This window comes from Phocoena sinus, chromosome 4, assembly GCF_008692025.1.
Source record: "Phocoena sinus isolate mPhoSin1 chromosome 4, mPhoSin1.pri, whole genome shotgun sequence".
Lineage (NCBI taxonomy): Eukaryota > Metazoa > Chordata > Mammalia > Artiodactyla > Phocoenidae > Phocoena > Phocoena sinus.
In genome coordinates, this window is record NC_045766.1 from 144,088,710 (window position 1) to 144,103,583 (window position 14,874).

The 14,874-nt window shown below is 44.6% G+C and overlaps 1 protein-coding gene across 5 annotated transcripts in view; it reads left to right on the forward strand.

Moving 5' to 3' along the window:
* The window catches only part of TRAPPC10 (trafficking protein particle complex 10), a 100,818-nt gene that overhangs the window by 76,464 nt on the left and 9,480 nt on the right, over positions 1 to 14,874 (forward strand). For 4 of the 5 annotated variants that reach the window (XM_032629970.1, XM_032629969.1, XM_032629966.1 and 1 more), the window contains 6 exons: positions 583 to 1,097; positions 1,913 to 2,054; positions 4,166 to 4,324; positions 5,136 to 5,365; positions 12,651 to 12,751; positions 13,853 to 13,979. In XM_032629970.1, coding sequence (XP_032485861.1) covers positions 583 to 1,097; positions 1,913 to 2,054; positions 4,166 to 4,324; positions 5,136 to 5,365; positions 12,651 to 12,751; positions 13,853 to 13,979 — 1,274 coding nt within the window. The remainder of the gene's footprint in view (positions 1 to 582; positions 1,098 to 1,912; positions 2,055 to 4,165; positions 4,325 to 5,135; positions 5,366 to 12,650; positions 12,752 to 13,852; positions 13,980 to 14,874) is intronic. The other variant, XM_032629968.1, reaches the window with a different exon arrangement.

Here is a 14,874-nt window from a genome sequence, read left to right on the forward strand (position 1 = left end):
CCGGTCAGTCCAGTGGCCTTGTGGATGTTCTAGACACACCAGTGCTTGTGGAAAGGTAGTTGGAGGATGCAGTGGGTTCTCCCCTGACGGTGCCTCTGGGGCTGGGGACCTGCTGCCCTCCTGGCTTCTCACTTCACTGGCTGGCCTCACAGGGTGGCACACACCCGGGTTCATTTCCAGATGTACAGGGCGGTTTGGGCATCTTTACCAGAGAATCTTTCTGTGCGTGGGAAGGTGGTGGAATCCCCTGAAACAGCTCTAGAAATTGGACTTTACAAATCTTGTTTTGAAATTGAGGAGTTAGTTGACCTGTATTTCTCTTGGGTTTGTCAAAACAGGAGTTAGAAACCTTAATTTCTTCAGGTCTTATGATTTCCAGGAGTTATCTAGGCATGTGTTTCTGTTCTCTTTTTGACAAAATAACTCTTTGGTGTGTGAAGATGGCACAAGGTTGGGAGGGTCTGAGCCATCTCTTTTGCGCGTTATTGCTTCCCGCGGGCCAGATGGTGGCCCAGTCCTGCAGTCTCTATAGCATCTGGAAGTGTGACTTAGGAAGTAAAACATGGTACTGTGTATTTACAGGTCACAAAATAGTACTCCCTATGCATTCTTTTGCACAACTGAGAGATCTCCATTTTACCCCTTCCAATGCTGTGGTCCATGTGGGTGGTGTCTTGTCCGTGGAGATAACCGTGTGCAGTCAGATGCCTGTGCCTGTCCACGCGGAGCAGATTGCCATCAGCGTCCACTTCAGCATCGAGAAAAACAACTACCGGAAGACTGCCGAGTGGCTCACCAAGCACAAGACGGCCAACGGGATTGTCAGCTTCCCTGCAGAGACCTCGCCTTTCCCCACATCCCAGAACAGCCTGCCCGCGCTGGAGCTCTGCGAGATGTTTGAGAGAAGTCCTTCCGACAATTCCTTGCACACGACAGGGATTATCTGCAAAAATGTCCACGTGCTCCTAAGGAAGCAGGAGAGTGGCGCGTCCCTGGAAGCGCCCTCGGGTGCCGCCCTGGAGGCTGGGGCCCACGTGCTGAAGTGCAACGCCGTGACCCTGGAGCCGGGGCCCAACGCAATCACGTTCAGGACGCAGGTGTGTGTTGGGCGGGGAGTTTTCTTCAGGGGGGGCCGGAGCGGGTGGCACGCGCAGGAACCCTCTGAAGAAGCTGGGAATCCAGTAGACGTCTCTGTCCTGTTAACCTGGCTTTGATTTTTATCCTTAAAGAAAAACAGACTGATGTTTTGATAAAACCTTTTGTACTTATATAATTGTAAGGCAGTTGATAAATTTTGAATGAAGTTCTTGACATGGGTAATTATTTGTGTTCTCACTGGATTTAGTTAGACTTTCCCCCTTTGTATTAGAAAACACCCTCATCTGCTAAAAGGAGGAAGTTTCAGAGAAGATGGCGCTTTCACGTTAAGCTCTCTTCTCCTTTTGTGGCTGCACGGATGGATGTCAAAACAGTTGTCTCTGGCCCGCTCCGATACAGACCTTCCTCCAGTGCAGAGGCTTCTGTTAGCTCCACTGACCCAAGAGGCCAGTGGAAAGTACAGCTATTTGCCACGTGTGTTTTTAGTCTAGTCTTAGAGCAGGTCTTAAATTTCATGCTCCCTGCCTCCATTAAATACCTTTCGCAAAGAGAAAGCCACAGATAAAGCTTATTAAATTGAGAATGCGTTATTAAGCGTAAAGTCAAACTTAAGCATCAGTTACTCAGAAAGTGCTCGACTGAGAGATGCTGAGGGATCTTCTGAACAGCCCGCGTGTAGACGTGTTAGCACAGAGCAGCAGGATAAAGAGGGTGAGAAGAACGGTCACTGCAGAGATTATGGCTCAGCTTCCCCTTGAGAAGGTCGTCACTGCAGGAACAGGACGGCTGTGCGAATGCTCGGTTTTGCCCCCAGGCCAAGGAGCCGGGAACCTACACGCTGCGGCAGCTGTGCGCCTCGGTGGGCCCGGTGTGGTTCGTCCTTCCTCACATCTACCCGCTGGTGCAGTATGATGTGTATTCGCAGGAGCCGCAGCTGCACGTGGAGCCGCTGGCCGGTGAGTGGGCCGCAGGGGCTCTGCGGGGGTTCTGCGCTGCACTTGGCTCCCTTAAGGGAGCACGTGGAAGGAGGGCTCTCTGCAGCGTCACGCTTGTGGCCCTCTGTAGCTGTGTCCCTCTGTAAGAGACACTTTTTTGCCTGGGAACTGACTCTGGCTCTTTTGTTCATCTGAATATTTGCTTTTCTGTAATTGCTACTTTCATGTTTACCAAACATTAGCTGAGAAAAAGGAGCTAAATCTCAGCTGATGTCTACTGCAGAGAATTTCGTAAGTAAATGCAATTTCCTGCTTAGACTTCCATTTCAGAGGCTGGATGCTAGATTAGTTAGGGCCTGTGCTCAGATCAAAAGGCTTTTCCTTTGAAAGTGTTGATTAACCTTGACCCCCGGGCATGGCATTTGGGAAATTCAGTGCTGCTGTCCTTTTTGTTAAGTCCGACAATTAGGAGGAGTTGGTGTAAACAAATTATTGAAGACCACGTGGCACTTCAGTAAAACACTAAGGAGTGAGTGTCGCTGTGGTTTAGGCTAGAAACAATGGATTTATTCGCTTGCTGCTTCCATTTGAGGAAAAAAGATCAAGGAGAGCGTTTTCTCTATCTAATCTCTCTAAACTACCTATTTCTATGCTTTTAAGCTTCTCCCCGGCTACCTGGAAAGGCCCTCAGGTGCGAACACAGCAGTCTCTCAGTGGTTCTTCCCTCAGAGAACCTTTTTTTTTTTTTTTAACATCTTTATTGGGGTATAATTGCTTTACAATGGTGTGTTAGTTTCTGCTTTATAACAAAGTGAATCAGCTATACATATACATATATCCCCATATCTCCTCCCTCTTGCATCTCCCTCCCTCCCACCCTCCCTATCCCACCCCTCTAGGTGGTCACAAAGCACCGAGCTGATCTCCCTGTGCTATGCGGCTGCTTCCCACTAGCTATCTACCTTAAGTTTGGTAGTGTATATATGTCCATGCCTCTCTCTCGCTTTGTCACAGCTTACCCTTCCCCCTCCCCATATCCTCAAGTCCATTCTCTAGTAGGTCTGTGTCTTTATTCCCGTCTTACCCCTAGGTTCTTCATGACATTTTTTTTTCTTAAATTCCATATATATGTGTTGGCATACGGTATTTGTCTTTCTCTTTCTGACTTACTTCACTCTGTATGACAGACTCTAGGTCTATCCACCTCATTACAAATAGCTCAATTTCGTTTCTTTTTATGGCTGAGTAATATTCCATTGTATATATGTGCCACATCTTCTTTATCCATTCATCCGATTATGGGCACTTAGGTTGTTTCCATCTCCTGGCTATTGTAAATAGAGCTACAGTGAACATTTTGGTACATGACTCTTTTTGAATTATGGTTTTCTCAGGGCATATGCCCAGTAGTGGGATTGCTGGGTTATATGGTAGTTCTATTTGTAGTTTTTTACCTTTTGTGAGAAAGGCTGAGCCCTGCAGCTGGGAGAGCCTGGGAGGTGCTGGCTCACGCCCCCGCCCTGCCCCAGCCCACACTCCCTTTCTCACCTCCCGCCTCTCCTCCCTCTCTCTCTCTTCTCTGTTATTCCTCCTCCTTGTGTCTTGTCTTTTGCCTTCTTCCTTCTGCCTTCCCTGGAGCCGATTCTTAGGAAACCTCAGCCCGTTCCCGCCCCCCATTTCTATCCAGGAGAAAGTGTACCGTATCTTCTGTTGAGCTGCTGTGAACCAGAGATCTGGAAAGGCCAGAGGGAAATCTGAATAGCAGCAGCACATGCGGTTTCATTAGGTTTTTCTTTAGTGTCGTTATCTGAGTTTCTCTCAATAACTGGCTAGCGGGTAGGTTTTGAGACCCTCGTAGACACGGTTGCCACCACAATCGCTAACCCTCTAAACTGAAGTGGTGATAAGGTCCCTGAGGCTCTCAGATTCTCTTGTGCCTAGCGAGGACCCCTCAACGCTGCAGACCGCGTAACTGAGGTGAGCGCTGAGGGTGGACAGTGGGCGACCTTATGGAGTGTGTGCAGTGAACAGGTCGCCTCTAGCAGCAGAAGCAGCGCTCTTTAACTCACGGTAGGCCTTCCATTGGCGCTCTTGGTTGGCAGTGATGCTTATTGCTGTCTTCTTCCCTTTAGATAGCCTTTTGGCTGGTATTCCTCAGAAGGTCAAGTTCACTGTCACTACTGGCCATTATACAGTAAAAAATGGGGACAGCCTTCAGCTCAGCAATGTAGAAGCCATGCTTATCCTGGGTCATGAAGAGAACAGAGCAGTGATCTACTCCAACATGAGAGGTAAGGCAGCAGTCACCTGGCGAAGGTGGGTTCTTGGCGTTGTCATGCACCGTGAGGATATAAGGAGCCTGTCATCCCTGCCTTCCTCAGGTGGCGTCTGAGGCCCGCTTCTCCTTGCAGCTCTTTCATGGCCATGTTCCACCTGTAGGTGGATTGTAACCCTTCCCCTAGGTGGGGCGTTACCTTGGAGGGGAATAGACTTAGAGCTGTGCACGCGCTCAGTGGCCGGCGGTGCTGACCTCGCTGTGGTCTCGTGATGCAGCGTTACTGCCTGGGCTCACGCTCCATGGCGACGCCCTGCTGGCCTCCGGCCTCCTTCCACCCTCCTCGACTTTCCTCAGCAGAAAGAAAAAGCAAATGAGCCTTTTAAGACACTGGTTGGAAGCCCTAAAACGGTCCCATCTCCCACAGTCCCCAGCCACGAGGTCTGGAGAGGGGAGGATGCAGCTCTCTTTCTCAGTGGGAGTTGGTCTGGCGGTGGGTTGGAGTGGGAGCATGTCCTGTCGGGACACCTGCGGTCTCGGGCGGGCTGTGCGAAGCGTCTCCTTTCTGCCTTCAGACTGAGCGCGGTGACGGTTCTCAGCCGAGCTCAGCTGCACAGCCTTCGTGCAGTGCTGCTCTGTCTTCGGGGGCTTGCTCCTGAGTTTCCTGTCTCCCTCCCTCTGCGATCCTTCCCAGTTACACTCTTCCGTGTGTGTATGAGCAGCAGGAGCTGGGCTGGAACTTCACCGCTGGGCCCATCGCCCGCTGGAGGGGAGGGAGCCAGGACACAGGGGACTGTGTCACAGGCGGCTTTTCCTGTCTTCCCTAGAAAAGGCTTCTGACGCTGCGCTCCGGGTTCAGTCGTCTGACAAGGTCACGAGCATCAGCCTGCCGGCTGCGCCTGCATACCACATGATCGAATTTGAACTGGAAGTTCTCTCTTTACCTTCAGCTCCAGCAACTGGAGGGGAGAGCACCGTGCCGGGGATGACAGAGCCCCATGGGAAGCATAAGGACACACAAAAAGGTGGCCACTGCATGGCTACCATGGACCACAAAGTAAGGAGGGGCTGGGACGGTGCAGCGCTGTGGGCAGCCTCTGCGTGTCCCACTTGCTTTGAAAGCCAGTACACACAAGATGACTTCTGTTGGGGTGGCGGGTTTCCAGTCCCTGTACCACAAGCTCGGGTTGGGTTTAGCATTTATGGCTGTGAATCACCCCTTCTTAGATGAGGGATGCATCTTGCAAAGACAAAGACAGGCTCTTAACTTTTCTGTCCCAACTCGAGGAAGGACAGTTTATTGTAAGAGATACAGTTTTTGCTTAGAGGGCAGTGACTTTGCCTCTGTGGTCCATTTGTCCTGGTGATTAGGCTAGAGGGAGTTCTGTGTCTTGGTGTGCTTTACTTTCTGTTCCCTGAAACATCACATCATACTTAGCAAGGAAGAAGTGCTAAGATTTTATGCTTTGGTGCTGGTATTTATTGACAGTTATTTGAGAGATCCATGACTTTGATCCTAAATCCACAGTCCGTCAGCTCACAGAACCAGTCACTAGCATCGTGCTTTTTCTGAGTTTGTCCATGTCTTATAATACAGATACCAGTTCCGAGGGCTTTTGGACAACCCAAGGGTAGAAGTGTGTGCTTGTGGTCCCATGGGACTGTATTTTTGCATACTGTTAAAAGCTGCTGCCTGAGGGTCTGGCTTCCAAACAGCCTGAAGGTAGTTGCTGAGACCCTCCCCTTTGGGACACTGACAGGTCTTGGCACACCCTCAACTCCTGGGAGCCACTAGAAATACAATAGGCTGCTTGGACAAGCACAAAGGTTTGAGAGACAGCCAAGAGCTGGGGCAGAGTTGAACAACAAGGTTTATCTCCTACATGAGGCCACTCCTTCAAGACTGGGAGAGGTGGTCATTTTATCTACTGTACAGAAAGTGACACAGACCAGCAAAATGAATAAACAGAGGAGTATGTTCCAAAATGAAAGAACAAGATAAAACCTTAGAAAATAACCTTAATGAAACAGAGATAAGTAATTTACCTGGTAAAGAATTCAAAGTAATGTTCATAAAGATGCTCATCGAACTGGGGAGAAGAATGGAGGAAAACAGTGAGAACTTCAACAAAGAGATAGAAACGTATAAGAAAGTACCAAATAGAAGTCTCAGAGCTGAAGAGCACAGTAACCGAACTGAAAGATACACTAGAGGGGTTCAGCCGCAGACTAGATGAAGCAAAGAAAGAACCAGTCAACTCGAAGACAAAGCAGGGGGATTTGTCCAATCAGAGTGGAGAAAAGATTGGAAACAATGGAAGATGGCCTAAGGGACTTATGGGACAACATCAAACAGACAGACATTCACATCATAGGGATCCCAGAAGGAGAAGAGAGAGAGCGAAAGGGGCAGAAATTTTATTTGAGGAAAGAATGGCTAAAAACTTCCCTACCCTGGGGAAGGAAAGAGACATTCAGATCCAGGAAGCCCAGAGAGTTTCAAACAAGATGAACCCAAAGAGACTCACACAAAGACATTACATTATAGGTAAAATGTCAAAAGTTAAAGACAAGGAAAGAATCTGTTATGTGCAAGAGAACCCCATAAAACTATCAGCAGATTTTCAGCAGAAACTTTGCAGGCCAGAAGGGACTGGCACAATATATTAAACTTGCTGGGGGAGGGAGTGGGGGACAAACAACTTCCAACCAAGAATACTCTGTGTGGCAAAGTTATCCTTCAGAATTGAAGGAAAGATAAAGAGTTTTCTAGACAAGTAAAAACTAAAGTTTATCACCACTAAGCCAGCCCTACAAGAAATGTTAGAGATTTAGTTAAGATGAAAAGAAACTGTGCTAATTAGTAACAGAAACACATGAAAGAATAAATCTCATTGGAAAGGTAACTATTTGATAAATGTAGTGGATGAATCACTTATAAAGCTGGTATGAAGGTGAAAAAAAAAGCAGTAAAAATAGCTATGATTACAGTAATTAGTTAAGGGATACACAAGATAAAAAGATGTAAAATGTGACATCTCAAAAACAAAATGTTGGAGGGGGGAGTTACAATGCGGAGTTTTAGAATGGGATCAAACTTAAGTTGTTATCAACTTAAAATAGGCTGTTATAGATGTAAGTTACTACATATAAACCTCATGGTAACCACAAAGCAAAACCTATAGTAAATACACAAAAGATAAAGGAATATAAACATACCACTAAAGAAAGTCATCAAAGCACAAGGAAGAGAGCAAGAGAAGGAGATAGGAACAGAGGAACTTTAAAAACAGCCAGAAAACAATTAAGAAAATGACAATAAGCACACACCTATCAATAATTACTTTAAATGTAAATGGCTAAATTTTCCACTCAAAAGACAAAGTGACTGAATGGATTAAAAAATCAAGACCCATCTATAGGCTGCCTACAAGAGACTCACTTTGATGTAAGGACACACAAACCGAAAGTAAAGGGATGGAAAAAGGTATTCCATGCAAATAGAAATGGAAAAAAGCTGGAGTAGCTACAGTTATATCAGACAAAATAGACTTTAAATCAGAGACTGTAGTAAGAGACAAAGATGGGTGTTATGTTATGATAAAGGGGTCAATCCAATAAGAAAATACAATGTTCATAAGTATTTATGCACCCAACATAGGAGCACCTAAAATACAAAGCAAATATTAACGTATCTAAAGGGAGAATAGCAGTGTAATAATAGTACGGGCTTTAATACTCCACTTACATAAATGGATAGAACCTCCAGACAGAAAATGAATAAGGACACATAGGCCTTAAATACGTTAAACTAGAGGATTTAACAGACATTTACAGAATATACCGTCGAAAAACAACAATACAGATTCTTCTCAAGTACACATGGAATATTTTTCAAGATAGATCATATGTTAGGCTGCAAAACAAGTCTTAATAAACTTAAGAGGATTGAAATCATATCAAGCATCTTTTCCAACCACAAAGGTATGAAACTGGAAATTAATTACATGAAGAAAACTGCAAACTGCACAGATATGTGGGGATTAAACAACATGTTGTTGAAGAACCAGTGGTTCAAAGAAGAAACCAGAAGAGAAATAAAAATCTACCTTGAAACAAATGAACATGGAAATGTAACATACCAAAATTTATGGGATGCAGTGCAAGCAGTTCTCAGGGGGAAGTTCATAGCAATAAATGCCCTCCTCAAGAAACAAGAAATGTCTCAAATAACCTAATTTTATACCTCAAGGGACTAGAAAAAGAACAAAGCTCAAAGTTAGTGGAAGGAAGGAAATAACATGATCAGAGGAGAAACAAATGAAATAGAGACTAAAAAGATAATAGAAAAGATCAGTGAAACTAAGAGCTGGTTCTTTGAAAAGGTAAAATTGACAAACCTTTAGCTAGACTCACCAAGAAAAAAAGAGGACCCAAAATCAGAAATGAAAGAGATGTTACAAGTGACACCACAGAAATACAAAGTGTCATATAAGAGACTAGTACTATGAACAATTACATGCCAATAAATTGGATGACCTAGAAGAAATGGATAAATTCCTAGAAACATACAACCTACCAAGGCTGAGTCATGACGAAATAGAAAATCTGAACAGACTGATTACTAGTAAGGACATTGAATCAGTTTTCAAAAAACCTCCCAACTAACAAAAATCCAGGACCAGATGGCTTCGCTGGTGATTCTACCAAACATTCAGAGAGTTAATACCAGTCCTTCTCAACCTCTTCCAAAAAATAGAAGAGGAAGGAACTCTCCCAAACTTGTTTTACAGGCCTGCATTACCCAGATACCAAAACCAGACAAAGATGCCACAAGAAAAGAAAATTACAGGCCAGTGTCTCTGATAAACATAGGTACAAAAATCCTCAACAAAATATTAGCAAACCAAATTCAACAAGACATGAAAAGGATTATACACCATGATCAAGTGGGATTTACTCCAGGATTGCAAGGATGGTTCAACATCCACAAAATAATGTGATACATTACATTAACAGAATGAAGGATTAAAAATCATGTGATCTTGTCAATAGGTGCAGACAGAGCATTTGACAAAATTCAACATCCATTTATGATAAAGATTCTCAACAAAGCCAGAACAGAGGGAATGTTCCTCAACATAATAAAGGCCATATATGGCAAGCCCACAGCCAACATTGTGATCAGTGGTGAAAAGCTGAAAGCTTTTCTTCTGAAATCAGGAATAAGACAAGGATGCCCACCACTTTTATTTAACATAGTATTGGAAGTCTTAGAGCAATTAGGCAATAAAAATAAATAAAAGTCATCCAAATTGGAAAGGAAGAAGTAAAACTGTCACTATTTGAAGGTGATATGATATTATATAGAGAAAAATCTAAAGACTCCAACACAAAATACTGTTAGGACTAGTGAGCAAATTCAGTAAAGTTCCAGGATACAAAACCAGTACACAAAAATCTGTTGCATTTCTTTACACTAACAATGAACTGTCAGAAAGAAATTAGGAAAACAGTCCCATTTTCAATTGCATCAAAAAATAAAATACCTAGGAATAAATTTAACCCTGAAGGTAAAAGACTTGTTTATTGAAACTCAGAAGACATTAACGAAAGAAATAGAAGACATAAATAAATGGAAAGATAGTCTATGCTCATGGGTTGGAAGAATTAATATTGTAAAATGTCCATACTACCCAAGGCAGTCTGCAGATTCAGTGCGATCCCTATCAAAATTCCAGTGGGATTTTTCACAGAAATAGAAGAAACAATCCTAAAGTTTGTGTGGAACCACAGAAGACCCCAAATAACCAGAGCAATCTTATTTTTTTTTTTGACTGCGTTGGGTCTTTGTTGCTGCCCGCGGGCTTTCTCTAGTTGTGGTGAGTGAGGCCTACTCTTTGTTGCAGTGAACGGGCTTCTCATTGCGGTGGCTTCTCTTGTTGTGGAGCACAGGCTCAGTCGTTGTGGCACGCAGGCCCTAGAGCGTGTGGGCCTCAGTAGTGGTGGCACGCAGGCTCTAGGGCGTGCGGGCTTCAGTAGTTGTGGTGTGCGGGCTCTAGAGCACAGGCTTAGTAGTTGTGGCACACAGGCTTAGTTGCTCCGCAGTATGTGGGATCTTCCCAGACCGGGGATTGAACCTGTGTCCCCTGCATTAGCACACGGATTCTTAACCACTGCGCCACTAGGGAAGTCCCCAAAGCAATCTTGACAAAGAAGTACAAAGCTGGAGGTATTATGCTCCCTGATTTCAAACTGTTAATATATTACAAACCTATAGTAATTAGAACAGTGTGGTACTGGCCTGAAAACAGACACATAGATCGATGGACCAGAATAGAGAGCCCAGAAATAAATCTACACATGTATGGTCAATTAATTTATGATGAAGGATCCAAGAATGTATAATGAGGAAAGGACATTCAGTAAAGGTGTTGGGAAAACTGGAGAGTCACATAGAAAGGAATGAAACTGGACTTTACACTGTACACATAAATGAACTAAAAATGGATTAAAGACTTGAAAGTAAGACCTGAAACCATAAAACTCCTAGAAGAAAACACAGGTAGTAAGTTCTTGACATGGACCTTGATGTTGATTTTTTCAATCTGACACCAAAAGCAAAAGCAATAAAAGCAAAAATAAACAGCTGGGACTCCGTCAAACTAAAAAGCTTCTACACAGCAAAGAAACTATTGACAAAATGAAAAGGCAGCCTACTGAATGGAAGAAATATTTCCAAATCATATGTCTGATAAGTGGCTAGTAAACAAAATGTATAAAGAACTCATACAACTTAATAGCAAAGAAAACAAGCAATCCAATTAAAAAATGTGCAGAAGATCTGAACAGACATTTTTCCAAAGAAGATATACAGAAGGCCAACAGGTACATGAAAAGATGCTCAACATCACTTAATCATCAGGGAAATGTCATCAAAACCACAATGAGATCATCATCTCACACCTGTCAGAATGGCTGTTATCAAAAAGACAACAAATAATAAGTGTCGGCAGAAAGGGAACCCTCATGTATTATTGGTGGGGATGTAAAGTGGTGCAGCCACTGTAGAAGAACAGTGTGGAAGTTCCTCAAAAAATTAAAAATAGATCTATCATACAATTTAGCAATTCTACTTCTGGGTATTTTTCTGAAGAAAACAAAAACACTAACTCAAAAAGATACCTGCACCCCCGTGTTCATTGCAGCATTATGTATAATAGCCAAGATACAGAAGCAACCTAAGCATCCACCATGGATGAATGAATAAAGATGAGTACACGCGCGCGCGCACACACACACACACACACACACACACACACACACACACAGAGGAATATTATTCAGCCTTAAAGAAGAATAAGTCTTGTCATTTGCGACAACGTGGCTGGATCTAGAGGGCATTATGCTAAGTGAAAGAAGACAAAGACAGATACCATGTGATCTAACTTATATGTGGAATCTAAAAAAGTAAAAATAAAGACCAAGCTCATAGATAAGGACATATTGGTGGCTGCCCGAGGCGTGGAGTAGGGGTTGAGAGAAATGGATGAATTGTTTCTTTGTTATTTTGTTTTTGTTTTTTAGTTTAAATAAATTGGACAATTTAAAAAAAAGAAGTGAATGCACAAAAGCAGTAGGATAAAAGGCTAATCAAAGCAGTCATTTCCAAGGGATTATGGCATAGAATACCAGGCAAGGCAGGATCTCAAAAAGAATGTCTTAATTTTCAGTCCTTGAAATTTCTTCCCTCCTTATCTGGTAACAGAGTTCAGGAGGCAAAGATGCTACTTACAACAATAAGCGCACGTTCTGTACTCAGTACGTTCCTTTGTGGGGGGAAATAAAATACAAGCTTGGGAACTGGTTTCTGCCCTTAAGGAAGTTAATAGCTTATTGGTCCACACGACAGCCCCAAATTGGTTTGCAGTTATGTATTCAGTGTCTTGTGGATTGAGAGTTTGGGTAATTCACTTGATTTGTAATAGTTAATGATTGATTAGTACCATCTGCACATGAGTGACTAAAAGCACTTTGTCATAACCTCCTGCACATGAAAAACACATTTGGCGTTGTGGCCACACGCCCTTGAGAATAACGGGGTAGGGTCTGCGCTGCGGGCTGCGGCGTCTGCTCGGAGCCATTGATACCGTGCCGATGGCTCATTTATCTCTCCTTTGTTTGTGTATATGTTTAATGGGGTTTATCTCTCTGGATAAGAAATGGTAAAGACATCAAATGTCTAGGAAATGGGCAGCCACCACAGATCTGGATGGATGGTGGTGGCGGTGCCTGTCCCGTGTGATGAGGGGTCTGAACGCCTGTCCCCCGTCTCTCCTCAGGTGTCCATCGATTGCCCGTGGTCCATCTACTCCACCGTCATCTCTCTGACGTTCAGCATGCCCTTCAGGACCACGCACTCCCTGCTGTCATCCGGGACACGGTAAAGGACCTCGGGCCCCTTTCCCAGGCTCCTCTACCTGCAGGCCCTACTGTTCAGAGCTTGGCTTTGGTGACGCTGAGCATTATTTCTCATGGCCATGATGCCACTGTCCACCTGTTAAAATTCGCAGTAATTCCCTGGGTCCTATAGCGCCCAGCCCATACTCAGATTTGGTTTGTAGGATGTGGGATTCAAACACAGTCCCCTCTGTTTCTGAGATCCCTTCTTATCCCTCCTCTCCCTGTTTTCAAGCCATTGGCCCGTTGCCAGACTTGGGTCAGTTGCCATTCTGGATTCCCCTGGTCACGTCCTCGTGGGTTTGTGTAAGTAGCTCCCTGTCAGCTGCTGTCTGTCACCTCTAGAGGGGGGCTTGCAGTCTCAGCACTCCCGACGCTCGGTCAGGTCCCTGTGTTGTGGCTGTTTGGCAGCACCCCTGGCCCCCCGCTTTCTGCCAGGGGCACTCCTCGCCCTCCGTACCCTTAGTGTGAGCCACAGATGGCCCCAGACATTGTCCCCAGTTGAGATCTGCTGCTTCAGAGGCTTGACTAGGTTCAGATTCAGTTTTTGGACAAGGAAGTCTGCAGGTGTCATCCTGTGCTTCACCTGTCCCCGCGTCAGGAGACTCAGTGTGTGGCGGTTAGAAACACCAGCAGCTCTACAGAGAACCTGGGTTGCTTTATTCGAGCCTGGCTTTTCAAAACTCCTCTTTACGGGTAACAGAGATTCAAGTGAATTCCGTGCTGACCTTGTTTGTCAGTGAGTAACCGTTACTTCTGTAGATGAAGAGTAATCGTTACTCTTTCTTCCATGACTCATTGCAAGCTATTGTATGTTTAGGAAAATCACTTACAGTCGTGTAATAAAGTATCCAAAACAGAATATTCTTAGACCCATTTTTCCTAAGAGATAGCTTGCATAGAAAGATTTGTTTTTTTTCTGACACTTTTACATGTGAAATTAAAAGTAGAAATACATGTTAACAACTGGTTCTTATTTTCCTGTGTCACTTTTTTGATTCCTTACAGAACATCTTCTTAATACAGCCAAAATGTATTTGATAAAGTTCTTAAATGGCAAAGTCTTATTATTTTTCTCCTTTAGGAAATATGTTCAAGTGTGTGTCCAGAATTTGTCAGAACTCGACTTTCAGCTGTCAGATAGTCATCTTGTGGATACTGGTGATAGTACCGACCTGCGACTAATACCGCTGAACACGGAATCCGAACAGGTAACCGTTTCCGAGAGCCGAGCACAAACCTCTCGGCAGAACGCAGAGGAGAGCAAGAGTGTAGTGATGTTGATGGAAGTGACCGTGTGCTTCAGCTGAGCCCTTCCGTGTAGGGAACGACGCGCTGACATGCGGCTGTGTTGCTGCGATGTGCGTGTTTGCGGTTCGCTGTGGGCCGAGTGGCACAGCACGTGGAGTAAGAAATAGGGTGATATTTGTATTTTTAGAAAAAGTAAATCTTACATTTGTCAGACTCCACACACAGATTTATCCAAGCTTGCCCTGGTCAGTCGCATGCTGATTGCGGGGACGCCATCACCGCCAGAAACAGTGGCTGCCGCGTACATGACTGCCTTGCCCAGCGACGGGCTCTCACGTGTCGGGGTAGCTTTGTAAAGGAGTCACGTTCACGTTCACACTGTCTGGCTGAATCCTGGCCCTGTCTTTTCTGTTCATTGGTTGCGTGTGTTTTTAGACAGTCAGTGCTGAGTGTTTAGAAGATCAAAGGTTTTCTTAATGGATGTCTGATCTTTAGCATTTTCAAAGGGTTTTTCCCAGCATTTGACCCATTTCAAATGCTTGCCGGGTCTGTCACTGTGCTTGTAGGTATGGACTGTTGCCCGAGGTGGTGCTAGCTCCCTTCCTCACTTCACTTAGTGGCAAATACACAGTAGTTGGCGTGGGTGTAAGGATGTCCCTTTAACTGTTTGGTGACATTTCCCACTTTGGGAATGTATGGGATACTGAATACTAGTAACTGCTCTTTATGCTTTTTAAAATAATCCCCTGTGCTGTAGAGCTTATGGAATCACAAAGGCTGAGACCCTTTTGACCAGTTCGAGGCAGTCTTCCTCGAGGGCAGCTGAGGGCAGTGCTGGGGAGGCGGGCGGGGCAG